We start from the raw sequence: 25,313 nt of genomic DNA on the forward strand, positions 1-25,313 counted from the left end.
GCGGACGCTTTACCTCTAGGCCATCACTCTACTGTGTGGGAGGACTGGGAGCTTGGGATGAGCAGTTTGGGGGTAGTGATACCATCCAACTGGCATGGAGGCAGCTAAAAAAACGAAACAAAAAAAAACCCCAAACAGATTCGATTAATTTTCCTTTAAACTACCCTCATCAAAGTTCAGAGTTCATCAACAGCTGTCCTAGAAGAACCCTTGAGATCCACTGGCCAGGCAAGATCAGTAACATGGATCTGTGGAAGAAGACTTCCAGATGACAGTGACATTGGGAGAAGATGGTGATGGATCAGGTACATGCTGTAGAAAACCAGTGTCAAGTGTCACCACCAGGAGCCCCCGAGGAAGAGAAAGAGTGGTCAGTCGAGAAATACCCGGTGAAGAGACTTTTATGCAGACACGAACAAGTCACGCCTTCAAATGGAGCCAGATGTAGGCAAACACACAGTATGCCTAGGGGATTATGGTGGTCTCTTGTTATTATTATTACTTTTATTACTGATGATGATATATAATAATGGACATTTATATTGTGTATTTCTCCAGAAATACTGCTCAAAGCGCTTTACATTTCGTTCCTCACTCCCCGCCAGTACACCTCTCCACCCGCACCTCTCCCCACTCCACACACACAGAAGCACATGACAGAAAACATGCAACTGAACATTGGAAACCACCAACCCACCCATGACACCCTCCAGAAAATGCATCCCTGCAACACACGCTCAGGCACACCACACACACGAATGCACGGACACTCACCAGCACACACACACATGGCAAACAGCCTCGCCACAACAAAACATGCACCCAAAACCAGATCACACCAAGATCAGAAAAAAACAATAGCAACCCCCCCCCCCAAAAAAAACAAAAAACAAACAAACAAAAAAAACAGTTGCTGTTACTGCTGTTGGAAAAAAATGTTTTCGGAACAGACTTAAAAAGATTTTGGTGAGACTGAATGATGCAAATTTTCTGGTAGTTTGTTCCACAATGACAGTGGCGGGAAAGAAAATGATATTGATACTTAAACAGGACCTATTTTCGGTCAGTGGCCATGCTCTAAAAGCTTTACAAACATGAGCCATTTGCACAAGAGGCTGCCTGCTTTCTGGGTAGAGCTGCCAGACAGCTGCCTTTAGGTGCTTATCATTCATTTCCTGTGTCATTCAGTCAACAGACTTTTGCCAGGACAGCCCCTTTATGTGTCGAGAGTTTTATATGCGCTAAATGCATGCTGCACATGGGATCACAGTTCATCAATTCATCCATATGACAAGCATTCAGACCACCACTCAAGGTCTAGTGGAGGGGGAGACAATTCTGGCAATTATAGGATTCAATCCCACACCCGCAGGTGCTCTTGCTTGCAAGGAAGACGCGTTACCGCAAGGCCATCATTCCACACACGGCCAGCTTATACCCCAGTAGAGTGGAAAGGCCAAAGAGAAGTGAAGTGATTACCCTTTCCTTTAGGCACAGGAGGAAGTGAGGTTGTTGTCCTCTCTTTCAGGCAGTGGATGAAGTGAGGTTGTTGCCCTTTCTTTCAGGCACTGGAGGAAGTGAGGTTGTTGCCCTTTCTTTCAGGCAGTGGATGAAGTGAGGTTATTGCCCTTCCTTTCAGGCACTGGAGGAAGTGAGGTTGTTGCCCTTTCTTTCAGGCACTGGAGGAAGTGGGGTTGTTGCTCTTCCTTTCAGACACTGGAGGAAGTGAGGTTGTTGCCCTTCCTTTCAGGCACATGAGGAAGTGAGGTTGTTGCCCTTTCTTTCAGGCACATGAGGAAGTGAGGTTGTTGCCCTTTCTTTCAGGCACTGGAGGAAGTGTGGTTGTTGCCCTTTCTTTCAGGCAGTGGATGAAGTGAGGTTGTTGCCCTTTCTTTCAGGCAGTGGATGAAGTGAGGTTGTTGCCCTTTCTTTCAGGCAGTGGATGAAGTGAGGTTATTGCCCTTTCTTTCAGGCAGTGGATGAAGTGAGGTTGTTGCCCTTTCTTTCAGGCACTGGAGGAAGTGGGGTTTTGTCCTTCCTTTCAGGCACTGGAGGAAGTGAGGTTGGTGCCCTTTCTTTCAGGCAGTGGATGAAGTGAGGATGTGGCCCTTTCTTTCAGGCAGTGGAGGAAGTGAGGATGTGGCCCTTTCTTTCAGGCAGTGGAGGAAGTGAGGTTATTGCCCTTTCTTTCAGGCACTGGAGGAGGACAAGGAGAAGGTGATGAAGGAACTGGAGGAGCGGGAACAGATGGCGTCACAGCTGTCCAAGGAGAAGCGCCACCTGTCTGAAACCTCTGATGAACTTCGTCAGCGGCTGGAGGACATTGAGAAGCAGACGGAGAGCATCAGAGCGGAGAAGAAACAGGCACAGGAGAAGTGAGTCAGTCTGTGTGTGTGTGTGTGTGTGTGTGTGTGTGTGTGTGTGTGTGTTGTATAGTATTTTATTGCATTGTATTTTATTGTATTTGATTGTATGTTTTTTGCATTGTATTTATTGTATTTTATTTTTATTGTATTGTATTATTTATGACATTGTATTTATTGTATTGTTTTGTATTAATTTTTGCCACATTGTATTGTATTGTGTTGTATTACTTTTCTTCACAACAGATTTGTATGTGTGAAATTTGTGCTGCTTTCTTGTTGTATTGTATTGAATTGTATTGCATCATATTGAATTGTATTAACTTTTATCACATTGCATTGTATTGTATTGTGTTGTATTGCTTTTTTCCACAACAGATTTCTCTGTGTGAAATTTGCGTTGCTTTCCCAGGGGAGAGCACATCACCACAATGCAGCAGCAACAATTTTTTTTTTTTCGTATGCAAATGTATTTGTTTCATTATCAGAGTGGATTTTTCTTCAAAAGTTAACAAAGGACAATCCTTTTGTAGCAATTATTTTTGTGTGTGTGTGCTAAATGCATGCTGCACATGGGACCTTGATTTTTTTTTTTTTATCTCATGTTTGCGTGTATGTGTTAGTGGTGCAGGGTGGTATTGTGTGTGTTAGGGGGTGGATTGAGGAGGGGCGAGGGGGGGTGGGGGCGAGAATTTTGGTAGGGCCAGCAGTCAGAGTTTCTTTTGTGTATTGATAAATCTATGATAATCAAACATGATTGGACAGGCGCAATAGCCAAGTGGTTAAAACGTTGGACTTTCAATCTGAGGGTTATGGGTTTGAATCTCGGTAACGGCACCTGGTGGGTATAGGGTGGAGATTTTTCTGATCTCCCAGGTCAACATATGTGCAGACCTGCTTGTGCCTGAACCCCCTTCGTGTGTATACGCAAGCAGAAGATCAAATACACATGTTAAAGATACTGTAATCCATGTCAACGTTTGGTGGGTTATGGAAATAAGAGCATACCCAGCGGAGTATGGCTGCCTACATGGCGGGGTAAAAACAGTAATACATGTAAAAGCCCACTTGTGTACATACTAGTGACTGTTGGAGTTGCAGCGCACGAACGAAGAAGAAGAAGAAACATGATTGATATCTTCATGATAATCACACATGATTGATATCTCCATGAAATCCACACATGATTTATATCTCCTTGATAATCACACATGCTTGATGTCTCTGTGATAATCACACATGATTGATGTCTCCTTGATAATCACACATGATTGATATTTCCTTGATAATCACACATGATTGATGTCTCTTTGATAATAACACATGATTGATGTCTCCTTGATGTACACACATGATTGATATCTCCATGATGATAACACATGATTGATATCTCCTTGATAATCACACATAATTGATATCTGCATGATGATAACACATGATTGATATCTCCTTGATAATCACACATGATTGATATTTCCTTGATAATCACACATGATTGATGTCTCTTTGATAATAACACATGATTGATGTCTCCTTGATGTACACACATGATTGATATCTCCATGATGATAACACATGATTGATATCTCCTTGATGATAGCACATAATTGATGTCTCCTTGATAATCACACATGATTGATATCTCCATGACAATCACACATGATTAATATCTCCTTGATAATAACACATGATTGATATGCCCATGACAGTCACACATGATTGATATCTCCTTGACAATAACACATGATTGATATATCCTTAACCCTTTGAGCCCTGACCACCGCTTTACTGGTGGTGGGGAGGGGTGGCATAATGCCTGGCCACCGATTGAGCGGTGCGCAAACACTTGTGTCGTGTTTTGCTATTGATTGACTTATATTGAAGAGCCATTCAGAAAAACCGTAATAGTCTGACGTCAGCGAATGTAGTACCAACATTGCTGCGCCTTTTCCCTGTGTTTTGTGCATGTGCTTTGGATAAAGAAGATCGATTTCTACCATGAAGCGTGCAGAGTCTCAACCTGACACGCCTCCTTTGACCAACTTATTCTGCATGCTCAGATTCATTTTCAACATCACTATATGTAGCAAAATCATCCGATTCGAATTCCACCTCACTATCAGAGTAATCACTGTCATACTCTACTTCCGATAAATCATCAAGCATATCAGTTACTTGCTGCATTGTGTACAGTTGTTTTCTCGCATGTTTTGTCCCTGATTTCTGCCCTAACGGGCCAGGTTGAAACTGCACGCTTCAAGTGTTTACGCACTGCTCAACCGGTGGCTGGGCATTATGTCATTTTTCTCTGCCACTGGTAAAGCGGTGGTCAGGGCTCAAAGGGTTTAATACCAATTATTTGCAAATTTTGGCTCAGGTGCTCAGGCAGAAGGGTTAAAATGCTCAGGAACTCAGGACTCAGAGGGTTAATAATCACACATGATTGATATCTCCTTGATAATCACACATGATTGACATCTCCATGATGTTCACAGACTCCATGATAACCTTGACCGACTGACGCAGCTCGAAGAAGAAAAATCCTCCATTAATGAACATGCCCAAGAGTTGGAGTCAACTATAAATGTAAGTCTTTGTCTGTTGGTTTCAATTAAGTGTTTGTTCATCACTTTGTTGGTTTCAATTAAGTCTTGGTTGGTTGGTTGGTTGGTTCTAGTCAAGTTGGCTGGTTTCGATTAAGTCTTTGTTTGTCAGCTGGTTGGTTTCAGTTTTATGTGCAGCAACAAGTATAATGAGTTTTTTGTTTCCAGGTTTCTGTGGGAGTAATGATTTTGTGTTGATAGAGAGGTAGAGGGAGAGAGATATAGTGTGTGTGTGTGTGTGTGTGTGTGTAGCTAAGTAGTATGTGTGAGGAGTTAAACAGTCAGCTAGGCTTTTAGCAACACTGATTTGCTATTGTTTGATCTGTATATATCTTTCAGCAGTAGAGATATATATGTGCTTGAAGCAAAGAAGCCTAAAGCAATACAAGTGTCTGTCCGCTAATGTGTAAAGATGGTATTACCATTTGCGGATACAGTATTTCAAGCCATTGATGCTGTCAGCCGAGCTGGTGGGAACTGTTTTTAAACTTGATGGTCTTTTTATTTGTTTAATTATGTGTTTGTTTATTTAAATGTTTGAATATGTATTTAAAATTCACAGGATCTGAAGGCACAGAAGGAGATGACTGAGAAAGAACTGAGGGTGAGTTCCATGTTTGTTTTTGTTTCGTTTTTTTCTTCTCTGTGTTTAATTTTTCTCTGTAGCTAGAGGCAACGTGGTGGAATCGGTTTTGCACTGGACTTGTGATCCAGTGTTCGCCAGTGATCACAGTTTGAGGCCTCATTTTTCAGCATGGTGTTGTGTCCTTGGGAAAGGCTTTTTACTCTGACTTTCCTCACTCCATCCAAGCGTGAATGGGAACCTGAGTTTGGTTGGGGATGGTTAAAAAAAAAAAAGAAAAAAAAAAAAAAAAAAAAAAAAAGCAATAGAAGGAGAGGAATGGACCCCAACTTCTGATGCCCAGCCCTGGACACACTGATGGACACACTGATGGCCAGCCCTGGACATGGTGGATATGAATTCACTGATGCGATGCCCAACCCTGGACACAGTGGATATGAATTCACTGATGCCCAGCCCTGGACACGGTGGATATGAATTCACTATCCTTAAGGCCATAAATGGCTATGGGACCATTTAAGCTCACCCGGAGATTATCGTACATTTCAGGGGTGAAAGGACTGAACTTCTGTAGGCAGTAATTTTATTTTGCTTGGGTCTTATAAGAACTTAAAATTCAATTGAAACAGTGTGGTACAGTGTTGGTCATACCAGCTGAAAAGGAATAGATATATACTTTATGCCACATACCCACTCACTGATAATTGATACAGTTAGTTTTGAATTACAAGCTGCCTTCTTGCCTAACAATTTACTGATATGTTTTATTTTCTCTTTTATTACTTTGCGGTTGAGAAAAGAAATATCAGATAACTAAATGAACAGATGGCATAAATAGATAGGTAAATTGATGGAATGATGACTTGCAGAAGTACCACACAAATACACACACTGACACACACACTGATACACACACACACACACACATACACACACACTGACACACACACTGATACACACACACGCACACACACTGTCACCCCCACACACACCCACACACTCATCTATCCCCCCCCTCACCCCCCCCCCCCCAGATCCTCCCCCTCCATCCCCCACCCCCCAGCACACACACACACACACTGTCACCACCCACACCTTCCCAACACCCCCACACACACACTCACCTACCCCCCCTTTGGCCCCCCCCACCCCCCATTCCGCTCCCCCCTCACCCCCTCCTGGCCTCTCCCTCCTCCCCCACACACACTCACCTGTGTACACTTTATCTTCAAAACAAACCCTTCAAATTCCAGGAGGAGATCCAGGCCCGCCTATCGGCCGAGCAAAGACTGAAGGATGCGGAGACCTCTCTGAAGAAGCTGGACCGGGCCGTGCAGAACCAGACTCCCAATATCGAGGCCGACATCAGGCAGGAGATGACCGTCAATGTCAAGAAACTCAAACGTAAGTCGTCCTTAAGCGAAAAGTGGAGTGTTGACCTGGAGGTAACGTGTCCGCCGAGTAAGCGAGAGAATCGGAGTGCACTGATTCGAATCCCATAGTCGCCAGTATTTTCTCCCCCCCACTCCACTACTAGACCTTGAGTGATGGTCTGGATGTCAGTCATTCGGATGAACCGAGGTCCTGTGTGCAGCATGCGCTTAGTGCATGTGAAAGAACCCACAGCGACGAAAGGGTTGTCCCTGGCAAAATTTCCATAGGAAATCAAATTGCAGGCAGAAGAAAATACAAAAAAAATGGTTGGTGCTTTCAGTGTAGCAGCACGCTCTCCCTGGGGAGAGCAGCCCAAATTTCACACAGAGAAATCTGTTGTTGAAAAAAAGAGTTGTACAACAATACAATAGAATACAAAACAATACAAGACAAGTGTATGACATCATCAAGAAACTCTCATGCAGGCAGTAATGAAACTCAGATGAAAGTCATCCTCAGAAAAACTTAAACATAAGTCATTCTCAAGAAACTCATGTAAGCAGTAAAGTTGAATGTAAGTCATCCAGAAGAAATTGAAATGTAAGTCATCCTCAAGAAATTCACATGCAAGTCATCCTCAAGAAACTAAGTGTAACTCATTGTTGCAAGAAATTCACACATAAGTCATCCTCAAGAAACTCAGTGTAATTCATTGTTGAGAACCATGTGAGATTTCAGGTTTCAGAATTGCTTTGATTGAGGAATGGTATTTCAGAATTGTTTCAATTTTGAAAATGGAATTTCAGATTTGTTTTGATGGAGAAAATTTGAATTCAGAATTGTTTCAATAGAGAAAATAGAATTCCAGAGTTGCTTTGATTGAGGAGTGGGATTTCAGAATTGTTTTGATTGAGAAAATGGGATTTCTTATTTCTTTTTGTGGAGAAAGTGGGATTTCAGACTTCTTTTGATTGAAAAAAAAAAAAAAACAGGACTTAAGATTGCAGCATTAGAAAATTGGATTTCAGAATTGTTTTGATGGGAAATTGTTATTCCAGAATTGTTTTGATGGATTGAATTGAATTTTAGAATGATTGGACAAAATGTGATTTCAGAAATGTTTTGTTGGAGAAAATGTGATTTCAGAAATGTTTTGATGGAGAAGATGGGATTTCAGAAATGTTTTGATGGAGAAGATGGGATTTCAGAAATGTTTTGTTGGAGAAAATGAGATTTCAGAAATGTTTTGATGGAGAAGATGGGATTTCAGAAATGTTTTGTTGGAGAAAATGAGATTTCAGAAATGTTTTGATGGAGAAGATGGGATTTCAGAAATGTTTTGTTGGAGAAAATGGGATTTCAAAAATGTTTTGATGGAGAAGATGGGATTTCAGAAATGTTTTGATGGAGAAGATGGGATTTCAGAAATGTTTTGATGGAGAAGATGGGATTTCAGAAATGTTTTGTTGGAGGGGAAATGGGATTTCAGAAATGTTTTTTCAGGAGAGAATGGGATTCCAGAAATGTTTTGCAGGAGAAAATGGGAAATGTATTGAGGAAGTGGGATTTCAGAAATGTTTTGATTGAGGAAATGGGATTTCAGAATTCTTTGAAGACCTAGCCACAGAGAGCAAGATCTCCTCAGAGAAGCCACTGATCATGCGCAACACCCTGACGGCCAGAAAGACACTGATCCGCCGGGCCAAGACGGTCAAGTTTGAGAGCCGCAAGCAGTCCAGCAGTAAGTGAAGACTGCACCTTTCACGGCTTCCCCATCCCTCCTTGAGTCTGTCTGTCTCTCTGCTTGCTTCTCTGTCTTGTGTATGATAGTACTTTGGGCTCATCCAACACAAAAAGGTTAATTGAGTGAACACTGCGATTTTCTTTTCAGATGACATGACTTGGAATTTATATCTGCTTGGGAAGTTCTAGGAGAAAGGCTCATACACTACGAATGTCCAGAGGTGCCTTTTTCGTATCTTTTTTTTTCCCCTTACTTCCCATGTTCAATCTGAAAGAGCACCATTTCTTTTTGGTTTGATTTGATGTGCATGCAAAGATGACCCAACACTAACCATTGAGCGCCTTGGTTTTGTCCATGGCAAACAGCTGAAGAGGAAATAGAGATTGTAAGTATCTGCATTGTGTTGCTTTCATTGAAATGGATAGCTTATGTGGTGCAGGTTTTGATAGTGATTATTGAATGTCAGAGACACATTGACGAAAAAGAGGAAGTGATAGCACATGGGGGAAAAAAAGAAGAGATGTAGGCTGTGAGACATCCAAATTCAGAAAGAAAAGAAATGGTGCAGACATACATGCACACAAACAGGCACACACATACCCATACATGCATGCTCGACCACAGATAGACATACATATCCCTGCATCGATACACACACACACACTGAGTTGCATGCCTGCTTCTCCTATTCTTCTTGGCGTTCACAGCTGCACCATCAGTCCAGCTCAGGTGATGACTGAAATCGTTTTCTCCAGTTCTTTGTGGCTTGCATACAGTTTGGTCCTGAGGGGAGTGTGGACAGGCCACACATCTTGTCTCACCTGTCTGTACAGGAGAATGTGCTCATTCGCTGGTCTTCCTGTCCACAGGGAAAGGTAGGAGATGGCACCAGCTTCACTTTTTGGTACCTGTGGTTGTTCAGCTTGTTGTGACCGGTGCGGTCTCATCAGGACACTTTACTGCTCTCTGGGTAATGTGGTAATGTGTGGTGGTCGGCCCTGATTGTTGTAGGCGTCATAAGTGCCCTGGTGATGGACTTCATCCCACTGAAGCCGATGTTGTTGTGGGTGATTCCCCGTTTTGGCCAGCCCATCAGCTTGCTCATTCCCAGAGACTCTGCATTGGGCTGTTATCCACCAGAGGATCACCGTCTGCTTCTTGCCACTTTCTGTATCACTGCTGATAAAGGTGGGAGTTTGTTGTTCGGAAGGGCTTGCAGCACTGACAGAGCATCAGTCTGAAAGACAACTAGGCTGCAGTTGTTGTCTGAGTTATTGATCATGGAGGCAGCCTGCGTGAGTGCTTCAGTTTCTGAATGACAGTTGGTGCAGTGAAGCACACCATGATGCCTGCACCCCCACTGGCCTCAGTGCCAGTTGCTGATCTATCAGTATGTGCATGGATCCATGCCTCCTGTGGAAACTTATCAGCAGTCATAGCCAGTGTTAGTGACTGCTTCATGAGTCGCTCTGTGTCACCTGGAGTGAGGGAGGGGACTGTGGTGAATACCTGGATATCAGTCTGTTTGGCCGCCCAGGGTTCTGGCACTTGGGGAGTACGTTCTGTGGCAGCTGCTCCTGGTATTGTCAGAACAGCTGTTTCTTTTCAATGACAAAGCTAGTCCTTTTCAGTCTGTTCTTGCTGATGCCATTCAGTTTTTGGTTTCATAGGGTGGGCGGGTAAACACTTGTACTTTTCTGCCTGTACCATGATTTTGGCTTCTCTCCACCAGTTGAGAGGATGTGCTATGAAACTGTCAGAAACCAGTTTGTTGTGGGGCAAGGATGTCTGCCAGTTCCAGTTACCATCAGAGGCACTCATTAATAATCATTCTTTCCATGATCTTGCTTGTATGCAAGTACACACACTGACATTCACATTCAGTTCCATACATATTAATTCATACACACACACACACTACCACTTAGGCACAACCTCAAAATCAATCACAGGCTGTGTAATTCAGTCCATGACAGACATTTAACATATAAATTTGACCACAAACAAATAAGCTCTTCTCTGATGGTAAGGAAAATCAGTGAGGCTGAGACCTTATATGTCTGTCAGTAACAGTCTTGTTTCTTAAGTTGATGTGCATATTTGGGCCCTCGACTGCACTGTTTCACTGTGGTGTTTCTTTACTGCAGATGATTTGAATTTAACTTGTGTGTGTGTGTGTGTGTGTGTGTGTGTGTCTTAGAGTGGATTGGGGAAGGTTTTTGGGCAAGGGGCAAACTTGATTTGATATAATAATTATTGTGATTGTTCTTGAGTGTCAGCTTAATTAAACGATGTCAGTTGTAATCTTGGGTGAAGGATTAACCAGTTTCTGATAAGGATCATAGAGAGTTACTTTTACCTGTTACTGAGCAGGTTTTCGACATTATTGAGTGAACTGAGATACCAGTACATCAAAAGCTCATCTACATATTTCTTGACTTATCAACTGACAAGCATTGTGCACTCAATGTTGGAAAAATGCATATATGTGGGGACTCTCTTTTTCTTTCTCACTTCAAGCAGGCAAAAGGCCTTATCAGGCCCACACACATTGATATTAATATGATACGATAAAAGCTGTGCATGCATTTTTATATTTCCCCTTTTTTTCCTCATCCTTTTGCAAACTGGACCTGTTATTCAGTGTTGATGGAAGTTCTTCTTACATGTGCTGGGAATATTATTCAGTGTATTCAGTATTGTTCTTACTTGTATTCGGAATAGTATTCAAAACGATAATCCAGCCGTTGCCATATTGTGATTTGATTTCTTCTTTTTTCTTTTAAAAATGGATTATTTTTGAGGAATTCATTTCCATGTGAAGTGAATTCAGTGAGCATTTCTGTCTGACCCCTAGGTCCTCCCTATCTATATTCCCATGACACAATCCACTACTTCGGCCTGGCATATACCCTCTGAGGAGGAGGTAACTCTTGTGCTCTGTGGCAGTCCTGCTGGAGTTCACCCCCTTTTTTGTTGATCCATACCGGTGTGTTGGTGTCGTGTTGTGTTTCCCTTGGCGATGTTGTCTGTGGACCTGGTGTGTGTGTGTGTGTGTGTGGAAGGTACAGTGCATCCCTGGATTGAACACGATTTGCGATAGTGTTGAGTTTTCTCGTAGACTAATCCTAAATCACTGTGGTTTTGTTGTGTTTATGTTTGTTTCCCTTGATGTTGTTAACAATGATAATAACAGTAAAAATTGGATTGATGCTGTTTTAATGACTTCAGAAAACACCTTCTTAGTTTTTAGGGGTTTCTCTCTCTCTCTCTCTTTTTTTTTTCAATTTTGTGCTGGAAGAGAAGTGTTATGGTATACTTTGCTGTCTTCAGTATGTCAGTTGCCTTATTAAAGAAAACAAAAAAACAACCTTCATTGTTTTATTTTTCTTCGTCCTCTTCTGCGTTTGTGGGCTGCGACTCCCATGTTCACTCATACGCACACGAGTGGGCTTTTACATGTATGACATGTATGACCGTTTTTACCCCGCCATGTAGGCAGCCATACTCTGCTTGCGGTGGTGTGCATGCTGGGTATGTTCTTGTTTCCATAACCCACCAAACGCTGACATAGAGTACAGGATCTTTAACATGCATATTTGATCTTCTGCTTGCGTATACACATGAAGGGAGTTCAGGCACTAGCAGGGAGATAAGAAAAATCTCCACCCTTTACCCACCAGGTGCCGTCACCAAGATTCGAATACGGGACCCTCAGATTGAAAGTCCAACGCTTTAACCACTCGGTTGTTGCGCCCATCATTGTTTAATTTTAATAACGATGATAATGTGGATTTCTGTTGCACTTACCATGCAGCTCTAAGACACAGGGAAAAAACTGTGATTATGATTTATTTCATCTTATTTTATTAATCTTTTGTTTGATAATTTGGATCTGATCTGATTGGAAGTGGAGTGGTGCAGATATTGTCACAGTGCTCTTTGCTGTGTGTAACATGTGGCCTAGCTCAGTCAGTGTTGTCTGCGTGATGATGTTGTGTTATCACTATTTCCATTCATATTCCTTGTGTTTGACCAAAGAGGAGGAGGAAGAATTTTGTTTAATGTCCCGTCACACATATCAGTGATTGAAGACATTTTGTTAAAGTATTTATATATATACATTTGAGTTGTATCGGTTAGAAGGGGTGGGAGATGTGAATGAATGGAGAGTATGGAGAAACTGGACAAATGAGGGTGAAATGAGGGTGAAATTTGAAAAAAAAAAAAAAATCTAAATACAAATACAGGAAATTACTGAAAGGACTTCATAAAAGAGAAGTCATTTGACCAAAAAGGAAAAAAACTGTTTTATTATATTTTGTTGGGTTATTTTGGGAGGAGGTGGGGGTGGGCGCGGAGTTGGGAGGGCGGGGGGGGGGCAGGTATAGAGATGGGAAGGGATGTGGGGGTGATATAATTCTGCGTTTGTTGCACTGTTACATCTTAGAACATGTAGAACATTACGCATTCTTTTGATCACACCTACTCAGACACACATTTTGACACCCAAGGCATGTGTGGTCCCTGCATGTAGCCCTGTTGATACTTACACATGATACTTACACATGATATTTACACATGATACTTACACATGATAGCATGAGCACCTACACGCACATTCACATTCATAAATGCATGTATGCACTCACGTATGTACATATGCACATAGTCACTTGTGTGACTCACTGGTGTGCCTGTGTCCCTGTTGTCCACATGCACTCACATGCAAGCATGCAGGCACACATATACACTTGTACACATGCGCGCGCGTGCACACACACACACACACACACACACACACACACATGCACGCAAGCACTCAGTTACAAACACACACACACACACACTCACACACACACACACACACACACGCAAGCACTCAGTACAACACTCACACACACACTCACACACACACACACACACACGCAAGCACGCAGTCACACATGCACATGCGCGCGCACGCACACGCACGCACGCACACACACACACACACACACACACACACACACACATCGACAAATATCACTAATGACATACTGAAAAAAAAGTTAAACCAAAGAATGAACACACACACACACACACACACACACACACACACACACACACACACACACACACACACACACACACTCACACACACACACACACTTTTCTTTGGAACTAACTTTCAAAGACACACAGTGTGTATAGGAAAGCCAGAGTGCAGAAAGCATGAACAAACAAAACTTATCATGAAATCCAGTCCAAGCTTCCTACTTGGATTGTTCACTTCACATCCATGATGATGCTCTAAGCATGCCTTTGTGAATATGGCAGTGCTGGTAATGGGAGTAACACAGATAGGCTTCTTCCAGAATATCTGGTGGCTTTCATTTATTTCAGTTTTTTGGGGGAAGCTCATATCTCATTGTGTTCATTGTCTGATGTGTGAAACTATCATGTTCTGTTTCATCATCGCCATCATCGTTTCTGTTGTTGTCATAGTTGTCATCTTCATTGTCATCATCATCATCATCATCATTAATATCATTTCTGTTGTTATTGTAGTTATCTTAATCATCATCACCATTGTCCTTATCATCATCATTTCTGGTTTTATTGTAGATATCATCATCATCACCATTGTCATGAACAGGGTCACTAGCATCATCATCAGTTGTTATAGTCATCATCATTAGTATCTTCATCATCAGTGTCATTGTCATTGCCAGCATTCCTTTTTCCTCTCCTCTTGATTTTTCATTGTCATTAATTCATTTATATATCTGTGTAGTTGGGTTGGTGATTCTAGACTTGCAATCAGCTAAGATGCTCCACAGTTCTGTTTCATCTTTATCTTCGTTTTGAAATGATTAAAGGAAGAAGAATATTTTATTCAAAGAAAACTGTCATCATCATCTTGAAATGAATCAGAAGTCAAGGGAATGGTATTGTTTAATAAATGACTCTCTTCGTCAAAGAGATAAAGTAAAGCGAAGGGAATGGTATTGTTTAATAAATGACTCTCTTCGTCAAAGAGATAAAGTTTTAACTCTTGTGCAGTTTAAACTTGTTATTGTTGTGTTAATAAGAAAAAAAAAAGTTCCTGTGATGTATCGTTCATAATGTTATCAACACATATATTGTATATCTTTAATAATTATTACATTAGCGTCTCACACTATGTGAGAAAAACCGGAATCCACACAAGAAATGTTCAGAACTCAGTACAAACCAATGGTGATACATTGAAACAAATAGACAATGGAGTGTAGTATGGATGAGGAAGAGAAGAAAAATCCATCTTCAGGAGTAAAATTATAAATATGCACAAGTGAAATGACCATTATTTGAAAGAAAAAAAACAACCTTCTCTTTGATGAATTGACGGAATTCTGTATTTACATTTTGTTGAAAGTAACACAACCACTGACCTTTGCAACATTTTCTTAATGCATAAAATAATGTGGTTGATCTTGCTTTAATTTCTCAATTATTGAAAAAAAAAAAAATTCATCATATTCTCCTGAAATTGCAGAGCAGAAAAAAAAAGTGCGAATTGAACTGTTGTGCCTTGTAAGTATGCCCCAAAAAGCTTCATTCAAGTTTTCAGCAGTGCTAGAGTTGGGTTTTTTGTGTGTTTTTTTTCCTATAGTGTTATTGTTTCATCGCCATACTTACACCATAGAGTGTTATATTTAAGTATGTTTTTTAGTATTAATGTCTGTCTGACCATTCTTGCTTTTTAAACAGCACAACATGGTTTGAAGCTTTTTATTTATTTATTTTTTTAGGTATCTATATATAGCTTTCATAGTGTCAGTTTGAAATTAATACCACAACTGCTATGGTTTGAATGTCTAATCATTGTATGTGCATATATCAGTCATTAAATCAGCTTTTAGAAATAAACTATTTTTAGTAAGTATCCTCTGACATTACTCTAACAGACTGTGTTGTTAAACAATTCTGGTATATTGTAGCTTGATTTCTTTTTCTCCCTTTTTTCTTCTTCTTTCTTATTGGTCTCTCTTATTGTAGCAGGAGTCATGTAACATATATGAACATGTCTGCAAACTGAAACTCTTTTACTTTTTTTTTTTTTTTTTTTTAATACTATGGTTCTTTCATATGAGCTGGGTGTGAATGAAGATGGAGTTGATTGTGACAGCTGGTAAACATGATGGAAGTAGTTTCTGGAGGAGATTAATTTGTTTCCTTTCTTTCATTTTGTATAGTCAGGAAATTATCCTTTTCTGCTTTTTATGAAAATAATTCATTTGAAATTTATTAAACAGGAACACGAAGGAAGGGGGGATGGGGGGGGGGGGGGGGCGAGGGGGGGGAGATAGCAGCTAGAAAAACATTAAAAAAAAGTGCTATTGTAATTAGGCATTATACAGTAGTCAAGTCCCAAAATAGCCTCCCTTCCCTGCCTCTTCCTTGTCTTCAGTTTCTCCAGTTTTAGAGTTATGCATGCACGTGAATGACTGGTGCGAAAGTGCTTTGATTTATCAATGCACAAGATTCAGCGCTATATAAATACCATTATCATTATTATTATGATAAAGTTTGATGACAATACAAGGCAATCACACTGATATGATGTGTATATCATTGTATCACACTATAAACATACACAAAATCTGTTGTGTAAACTATCATATATATATATCAAAGAACATTGATTCATGGTTTTTTTCATTCCACATTGACTTTGGACATGTTATTTTCACATGTATTTTCACATAGTGTACCTCGATTTTCAATGGAAAGGAAATTTTGTTACCTTTTAAAATAATTTTTACCATTGTTTACTTGGCTGGAAAAAGTAAATGGTTGATCTGGTTGATATTAATATATATATATATATATATATATATATATATATATATATATATATATATATATATAGATGTGTGTGTGTGTGTGTGTGTGGAGAGAGAGAGAGAGGGAGAGAGAGGTGAAAAGATGAAGATAACGTCTGCTTCTTTTACTCATTCGTCATGCTGATGAGAGATTCCAAGAAGAAAAAGAATAGGAAAGAGAGGGAGAATTTACAAGTATACATGTACATGTAACGTATATGTTTGTGCATGTGGTGTGTGTGTGTGTGAGTGTGTGTATAATCACCTTCAGTATGTTTGATCCTTCCTTTTGTTGAATGAAAAAAAATAGTTACCACCTGTCATTGAATTTTTCAGTCAGCATTGTCTATCTGTGATCCCTTTGAGCAGTTTAGTTTAAACATTCTGTCACTGAAACACAGGCGTGCCACTTTCTTTGTTGTTACCAACATTTTACTGTAGTTAGGAATTTTGCATAGTTGCATTGCCATTCACTTTCAACAATGCAAATCTTTCTCTTTTTTTTTTTTTTTCTTTCTCTGTTTTTTAATTTTATTTTATTTTTAGCGCTTCTGCTTTGTGTATGTTTCCCTCCTAATCTGTCTGCATTCTCCAAGTCGTGGAATTAGACTAATGAAGATTTTAAACATAACATCTTTACAATGTTATAAATCATTTTCTTATCCTGTTTCTTTTTTTTTCTTTAAGTTTTTTTGTTTTTGTTTTTTTGGTGTGTTTTTTTCCCCAGATAAATCAATAGACAGTTGACTTATTAAAAAATATTTTTGGATGAACTGAGATTTGCTTCTTGTTTATGCTTCCATTAATATTTATGTGTGATATATTTATTTCATTTTGTTTTATACTCTAGATATCCTGTGCACATGATGTGAGCATATGCATATGCACATGCACACAAAGACACATGATTACACAATTACGCACGCACACACACACACACACACACACACACACACACACACACACACACACACACACTTGCTCACACATAAACACACACACCCCTCCTCACACATACACACACACACACACACACACACACACAGACACATATGCACATGCACATATACACACATATACCTGCACACTTTTTATCTCTCTCTTTCTCTCTCTCTCTCACTCTCCCTCACACACACACACACACACACACAAGCACACACACTCACATAAACACACACAGACACAGACACACACACACACACACACGCACACATGCACTCATTGTTGCATATGCACCCTCACAAGGTTCTTCACACAAAGAGCAAAGCATTGAATGAATGGAGAAAGAAGACCTGACCCACACAGGGCTATTGGAACATCAGCCAACGGAATTCTGAATTATGTTTAAGGAGATGAATAGTAATGACTAAACAGTCAGCTAAGTTAATATTTTCCTCATTGCCCTTTGATAGCACTTCTGTTATATGTTAGGTAGTTATTTTAATGGCCAGAACAGCCCAGAACAGAGTGCGATGGCGAGGGGTCACCAATGGCCTATGCTCCACCGGGAGCGATGGGCATAAGTAAGTTATTTTAATGGGCACAACAGCAAAGTGGTTAAAGTATTAAATTGGACTTAATTAATCATAGGGTTCTGCGTTCGAATCCTGGTCACGGCACCCAGTGGGTTAAGGTGGTTCTCCATTGAGACGTTTCCAGTCTCCCGGGATTGTGCAGACCTAGAGCTTGAGCCGTCTTTGTGTATGTATGCAGAAGATCGAATGCCCATGTTAAAGATCCAGTGATCCATGTCAGCGTTGGGTGGGTTATGGAAACAAGAACATGCCCAGCATGCACACCCAGGAAAACAGAGTATGGCTGCCTACATGATGGGGTAATGCACATAAAAAGTCCACTGGCACATATGAGTGGACATGGGAGTTGTAGCCTAAGTTTCAGAAGCAGAAGATCATTATTTTCTTCTATCATCGCTAAAGGCTGTTGTTATGCTGAGAGCATATGTCAGGTCATCTGTTGGTGAATTCAGAGAGAGGGGAAAAACAGCTTTTACACTGAATGTATTTGCCATTAGCGCAGCTTAATGCTGTGAAAGGTTGTTTGTATGCAGCCTGCAATGTGCATGGAATTCAAAGACGTTAACACAGATTCAGATATTTTTCTCCTTGTTCCTAAATTTTCCTTGTTTCTTTCTTTCTTTGACTTGATGAGCATGAAAAAGCACAGTCTTGTGCTTCCACAGTCACACGAACACACAGAAAAAATAAGCATGAGCAAGAAATTCTTTTTTTTGTTGTTGTTGTAAATATCCAACAGCATTATACAAAAGACAGCATGCATTTACAGTTTTCTTTTTCTTTTTTTCTTTTATATTATCTATTTATTGAAGTATGAACATGTATGGACACACACATGCATGCACACAAATGCACAGTCACAGACACACACACACCCCACACACATACAATACATATACAACACATACACAAGTATGCACATACAGGCACATAGATGCGTGCGTGTATATGTGTGTGTGCTGACTTATGTTTCTGTGACCAGCAATCATGACCTCTGATGCTGATTTTTTTTTCTGCCTTGCCAGTGTGTGTCAGTAGGTTTGGTTCATGTTTTAGAAACTTGGCATAGCATCGTCAGTCAGCTTGATGTCTCATGCTAACCTGGTCATGTATGTTTGTGTGTGTTGTCCCTTCCCAGTTTTTCAGATCTTTCAGCTGAACAAGTAGTTGATGCAAGTACAGTTTTCACCAGTATGTTTATTTGTCATTTATGCAAATTTTTCGTTCCCCACCCATTTTTTTGTTTTTTGTTTTTTTCAAAATCACTTTTTTTTCTGTATCAACATGTTATCGCTTACCTATATTTAATTGTATGGAATGTTGGAGTTTGCGGAAGATTGATTCAGAAAATCTGCACTTGGGTTTTTTACATGGTGGATTAATGATTTTTTTTCAAGGTTTCAAGATTTTGGGGGTGAATTGATTTCTTTTGGTTTTTTCATTTACTTTGCTTTTTGATTTTAACCACATAATTTTTGCTGTAAAAGCGTTTATATCAAAGACTATGAACTTGTGTGTACTTGTGTGTGTTTATGTGTGTGCATGCATTCATGCATGTGTGTGTGTGCGCAAGCGACAGTGTTAAGACACGTTTTCATTTGGTTGGTTTACAAACTGTATCTTTAAACCATACAGGAATAAAAAGAAAAAAAAAACCCAGAGTGATACAAAACAAATGAATAGATAAACGCACTTTAACCTCCTATAGATCTATTTCAGTCAACTCAAACCATGCATAAGAGTGAAATGAAGAGATACTGAGGAAGATAACATGTCTCAGTTTGAAAAAAACAAAAAAAACACCCCAAAACAGAGATCTGATAGAGGTAAAGGAAGCATGCCAAAATGAAACAATTTCAAATGATGCCCAGATTCTCTATACTGTCATCCATCCACAAGAAAGCTGACCAGTGTTCGATTGCTCCAAATGGCGACAAATGGCCATTTCATCCTTGCAGTGAACTTATTCTCTTTTTCTTCATAATTCTTTTTATGAGGATAATAAGTAAGGTGAAGAGAAGAGAAATATTAAACAAGAAGTAAGCACTGTACACTGTATAAGACTAGGGGACATATATATATATATATATATGTGTGTGTGTGTGCATGTGAGAGAGACAGAGACAGAGAGAGAGCAAGAATTCTTGTCATCAGAAAGGAAAGCTTCAGTTTTGAAATTTACAGCATATAGGTAGGAACAATAAGTTTCATTCCAGTTATTCGTTTTGACTTCTATTTTGTTTATTTATTTATTTATTTATTTATTTATTTATTTATTCATTACTTATTTATCAGATGCAGTCAGGACAGTCTATATGCAGAAATCATTTCCACATATCTGGATTATATGAGAACCATCATAAAGTGAAGTTTGACTGACCACAATTTTGTGGGTGGGGGGTTGTTTTTTTTTATTTGTTTTGGCCCCTCACTTACACTAAACAGGCCCCAGGTCGTTCTTCCAGCCTCAAAACACTGCTGGAGAAAACAGAAATTCATGCAAAGCCCTTCTCTATGAACCCTTACGAAATGATTCTGTCTGATTACATTCCTGGAACTCCTACCTTAAAGAACAACATGAAACACACACACACACACACACACATACACACACACACACACACACACACACACACACACACACACACACACACACACACACACACACACACATACACACACACACACACACACACACACACACACACACACATGTTGATAAGTTTTTGGATGAGCATGCAAACAAACAAACCCATTTTTTTAAAAAGGAGGGGTGTGGGCGGGGGAGGGAGAGAAAACAATTGTGTAACTTACAAAGCGGTGCAGTCTCACTGGAGAGAGAGAAATAAGCATTTCACACAGAAAAGTTCATCAGGAGTGATTAAGAAGAACTAGCAACCAAGGGGGTATTTTGAATGCAGGCAAACTTTTCCTCAAGTGCGGATTCTCTGCAACTGGTCTTAAACTTATTCCTGTAACTGAAGGAACAGATACACATTGGAAAATATGTATGCATGTAAGTATTTATATATCAGTAGCAAGAACTAGGTATGTTTGAAGATATGTATGCATGTCAGTACGTATATATATATATGTATGTGTAAACAGCTTTATGTACTAAAGACTGGGAGGTTATCAGTTGTATTGCATGTTAGCTGCCATTGTACCGGTTATTTCTTAGATGACTGTATTTTTAAAGGCCTTCTCATGGAAAAGATGTTTCTTTCATAGAGTGTCTGCTGGTACGTGTGTGAGGGTGGGTGGGTGGGGGTAGAAGTGGTGTGTGTGTGTGCAGAAGAGGGTGTGTTGCATGTGTGTGTAGGAAAGGAGGATGTGTGTGTGTGTGTGTGTGAGAGAGAGAGAGAGAGAGTGTGTGTGTGAGAGAGAGAGAGAGAGAGTGTGTGTGTGTGTGAGTGTGTGAGAGAGAGAGAGAGAGTGTGTGTGTGTGTGTGAGTGTGTGTGTGAGTGTGTGTGTGTGTTGGGAGGGTGTGTTTGTCTGTATCTGTACATGTCCATACATTGTAAAACAGTGTTATTTGCTCAAATTTATTCGCCTTATTCACTCAAGTTGATTTTTTTTTGTTCACCTTTTTCCCTGAATGAATAATGTGAGCAGCATGTAAGGTGTTCTCCAGATGAGAAACGTTCCCACCCAGCTCTCATTCCAGCTGCATGTACCACTCTCCCAAATTTCTTCGTTTTTTTCTTCTTCTTCTTTTTCTGGGTTTTAAAACTGATTATTATTTCATAAAACGCTTCTTTGTATCTTTCTTAATTTGATTTTTTCTTCTTGAATCATGAGGGTCCTTATGTAAGCAAGCAAATAAAAAAGGGAAACACACTTTTGTTGTTATTGTTGTTGTTGTTGTTCCCATTGAAATGTTTAGAAGGCTTGGTGAATGAGTCCACTGGCTAAGATGCGGTGAAACAGGGTGTGCACATTTGTCGTCCGTCTGGTTACACTTCAGGAGTAATGTGTGCAATGTGGTGATAGATGTGGCTGCATTAATTGTTGTCCCAAATGGTCTTGAAGTCTTGGCTTATTTATTTATTTATTTATTTTATCCTTTCTTGTGATGGTTTGTGATGTTTGAGCAAGCTTGTGTGTGTGTGTGTGTGTGTGCGCGCGTGCGTGTGCATATATATATTGTGTGTGTGTGTATGTGCGTGTGTATTATTGCTTAATCTTTGTTCACAATACCACTCTCTTCGTTTCTGTTTTTGATATATATGTGTGTGTGTTTGTGTGTTCACCTGCATCCATGTGGCTCTCTCTCTCTCTCTCTCTCTCCCTTTCTGCATTGCTTTCTGTCCTTTTAACTCTCTCTGCATCTGTCTGCATCTCTCTGTCTCTCTCTGTCTCTCTCTATCTATCTCTGTCTCTCCCCTCTCTCTCTCTCTCTCTCTCTCTGTCTCTATCTATCTCTATCTCTCTCCTCTCTCTCTCTCTCTCTCTCTCTGTGAGTCTCTCATACTTACCTTTCTGTTTCGCTTGACTCACTCCCTGCCGTGCATTTGCATGTTCACAAGTTCAGTTTTGAAACACAGTCAGGAAGCTGTTTGAATCAGTCATCAGTGTCTCAGCCAGTATGTATGCCCTGTCTTCCTCCTTGTTGTTCAGAGCTGAGTAGAATTATTGCATGTGTTACATTATGTACTTTAACAGTTTATGTAGCCGTAACAATGCAACACTTCCTCAAACACTGTGAATGCAAGCTTGGAAAATGGAGCTTCTGTTGTATTTAGCGGCATTTTATTTCATAGTTTGTTTGTTGTTGTTTTGTTTTGAATGCATCGGTTTTTTCAATTGTCTCTGCATGCACTGTCTTCACAGATGACTTATTTATTTAGTTTGTTTACCCTATGCTGTTGGGGTTTTTTGACTCACTTGTGTAAACAAAGTGAGTATGTTTTAACCCGGTGTTTGGTTGTCTGTGTGTGTGTCTGTGTGTCCGTGGTAAACTTTAACATTGACATTTTCTCTGCAAATACTTTGTCAGTTGACACCAAATTAGGCATAAGAATAGGAAAATTTCAGTTCTTTCCAGTCATCTTGTTTAAAACAATATTGCACCTCTGGGATGGGCACAAAAAATTTTTTTAAATGAAGCCTAATTATATGCAAACTGCATTTACTGTTATATTTATATTTTTTGTATTCTCTAAACTTGGCACTTTGATTTGATATTCTGACCCAACAACAAGAGCAGTCATTAATATCATTTTTTGTTCAAACAGGAACTTCTTTTGCTAAGCATGGAAGTTTTATTTATTTTGCAAACGTTTTGGTGCAGATAGTAAAAGAGGGAAATTACTCTGTGATTAATGCTAGGGGACTTAATTTGCTTTAAACTGATCTTTCTCATCTTAAATATTACATTTTGAAATTATGCACAATACATAAAAAGCTTGGGTTTTTTTTAAAAGTGTATCACAAGTGAGTCTTGAAGGCCTTGCCTCTCTTGTTTTTGTTTTTTTAATTTTTTTATTGATCGATTCTGTACTAAACTGTTTTTGATTAAACCGGTAATGTGTTCTTTTGTGTGTTGAATTCCTTGACCCCATTCCTCACTCACACAAGAAGTCACTCTTCCTTCAGCCTTTTATCTGCTCTCTCTGCAGCATCAGTGATGACCTGTTTTGAAAACTGATATGTATCAAGTAATTATTTCGCATTTCCTGTCTTTTTTTGTCTTTCTTTGTGTGTGTGTGTGTGTGTGTGTGTGTGTGTGTGTGTGTGTGTGTGTGTGATCTTTTTTTTTCTCCCTCCCACCCCCCAAACCCCTTTTTTTATATTTGATTTTGTTTTTTTTACTTGATCTGTAAAAAAACAACAGGTAATTAAGTTTCAATCCTATAATTATTGTGTTATTGTTGTTGTTTGCTTGTTTGTTATGGGGGAGGTCGGTCAAGAATTGAGCACACTTCTCCAGTTGTTTCTTTCTATTATCCTTGTAATTGTTGTTTTGAGTGTAGTGTTGGCCTAGAGGTAACGCATCTGCCTAGGAAGCAAGAAAATCTGAGCACACTGGTTTGAATCACGGATCAGCCGCCGATATTTTCACCCCCTCCACTAGACCTTGAGTGGTGGTCTCGACGCTAGTCATTCGGATGAGACGATAAACCGAGGTCCCATGTGCAGCATGCACTTAGCGCACATAAAAGAACCCACAGCAACAAAAGGGTTGTTCCTGGAAAAATTCTGTAGAAAAATCGACATCGATTGGAAAAATATATAAAACTGCATGCAGGAAATTTTTTTTTTTTAAATGGGTGGCGCTGTAGTTTAACGATGCACTCTCCCTGGGGGAGAGAATCCCGAATTTCACAAAGAGAAATTTGTTGTGATAAAAAGAAATACAAATACAAATACAAAAGTTTCATCTGTGATTTTGTGTTTCTGTGTTTGAAACAAACGAAATGTATGCTCATCCACAAGAGTCAGGTGCAGAAAAATTAAGTCAAGGGAATATCCAACAAAATGTGTGTTAAACCACATTGTGTGGAAATGAAACTGTTAAAGGGAAGTGACTTTAACCATGTGCCATTTGGATTAGTATGAAATGGTCATTTCTGTCTTGTCCAAACTGCATCTCTTTTTTTTCTCCTTGTGTTTGTGTTTTTAACATTTATACAGTGATCTGATGTAATGAAGAAATCAGTATGTCAGATGACGTTCTCAATCAGAATATTGTCCATCAGTCTCTATTCCTTTACTGTTTCCTTGAAACTGAACTTGAAACATAACTTTGTTTAAATCAGATATATATGACCCCTCCCTCTCTCTGTCTCTGTCTCTCTTTGTGTCTCTCTGTCTGTGTGTCTCTCTCATTATCTCTCTCTGTCTGTCTGTCTGTCTGTCTGTCTCTATCTTTGTGTCTGTCGGTCTGTCTGTCTCTCTCTCTCTCTCTGTCTGTCTCTATCTTTGTGTCTGTTGGTCTGTCTGTCTCTATCTTTGTGTCTGTCTGTCTGTCTGTCTGACTGTCTCTCTCTCTCTCACACACACACACGCACACACACACACACACCCACACACACACACACACAAAATATGATACAGGTATTTCCTGCTGTAAGCATTACTGGCAATATGGCAAAGTTCATAACAGTGATTTCAGTGCACAGTAATTTCCATCCCAAAATGTTTAAATTTTGCTTACAACAAGTTGCATGTAAAAGTCATCAAGCAATAATTAAGGCTTTACCATATGGTGGATAGCCATTTGCAAAAGCTGTATATTTGATTCTCACATTGATGCGA

General features: G+C 39.8%; 1 protein-coding gene across 3 annotated transcripts in view; it reads left to right on the forward strand.

Annotated features, from left to right (window-relative positions):
* The window catches only part of LOC143281009 (uncharacterized), a 55,078-nt gene that overhangs the window by 24,689 nt on the left and 5,076 nt on the right, over positions 1-25,313 (forward strand). The window contains exons 9-14 of one of the 3 annotated variants that reach the window (XM_076585889.1): positions 2,194-2,375; positions 4,859-4,949; positions 5,529-5,570; positions 6,803-6,953; positions 8,527-8,664; positions 11,525-11,593. In XM_076585889.1, the coding sequence (XP_076442004.1) occupies positions 2,194-2,375; positions 4,859-4,949; positions 5,529-5,570; positions 6,803-6,953; positions 8,527-8,664; positions 11,525-11,586 (666 nt within the window). In that variant the 3' untranslated portion in view covers positions 11,587-11,593. Of the gene's footprint in view, positions 1-2,193; positions 2,376-4,858; positions 4,950-5,528; positions 5,571-6,802; positions 6,954-8,526; positions 8,665-11,524; positions 11,594-19,190; positions 19,244-25,313 lie in introns of all 3 variants that reach the window. The other 2 variants (XM_076585890.1, XM_076585888.1) reach the window with 2 other exon arrangements.

Source organism: Babylonia areolata, chromosome 4, assembly GCF_041734735.1.
Source record: "Babylonia areolata isolate BAREFJ2019XMU chromosome 4, ASM4173473v1, whole genome shotgun sequence".
In the NCBI taxonomy this organism is placed as follows: domain Eukaryota; kingdom Metazoa; phylum Mollusca; class Gastropoda; order Neogastropoda; family Buccinidae; genus Babylonia; species Babylonia areolata.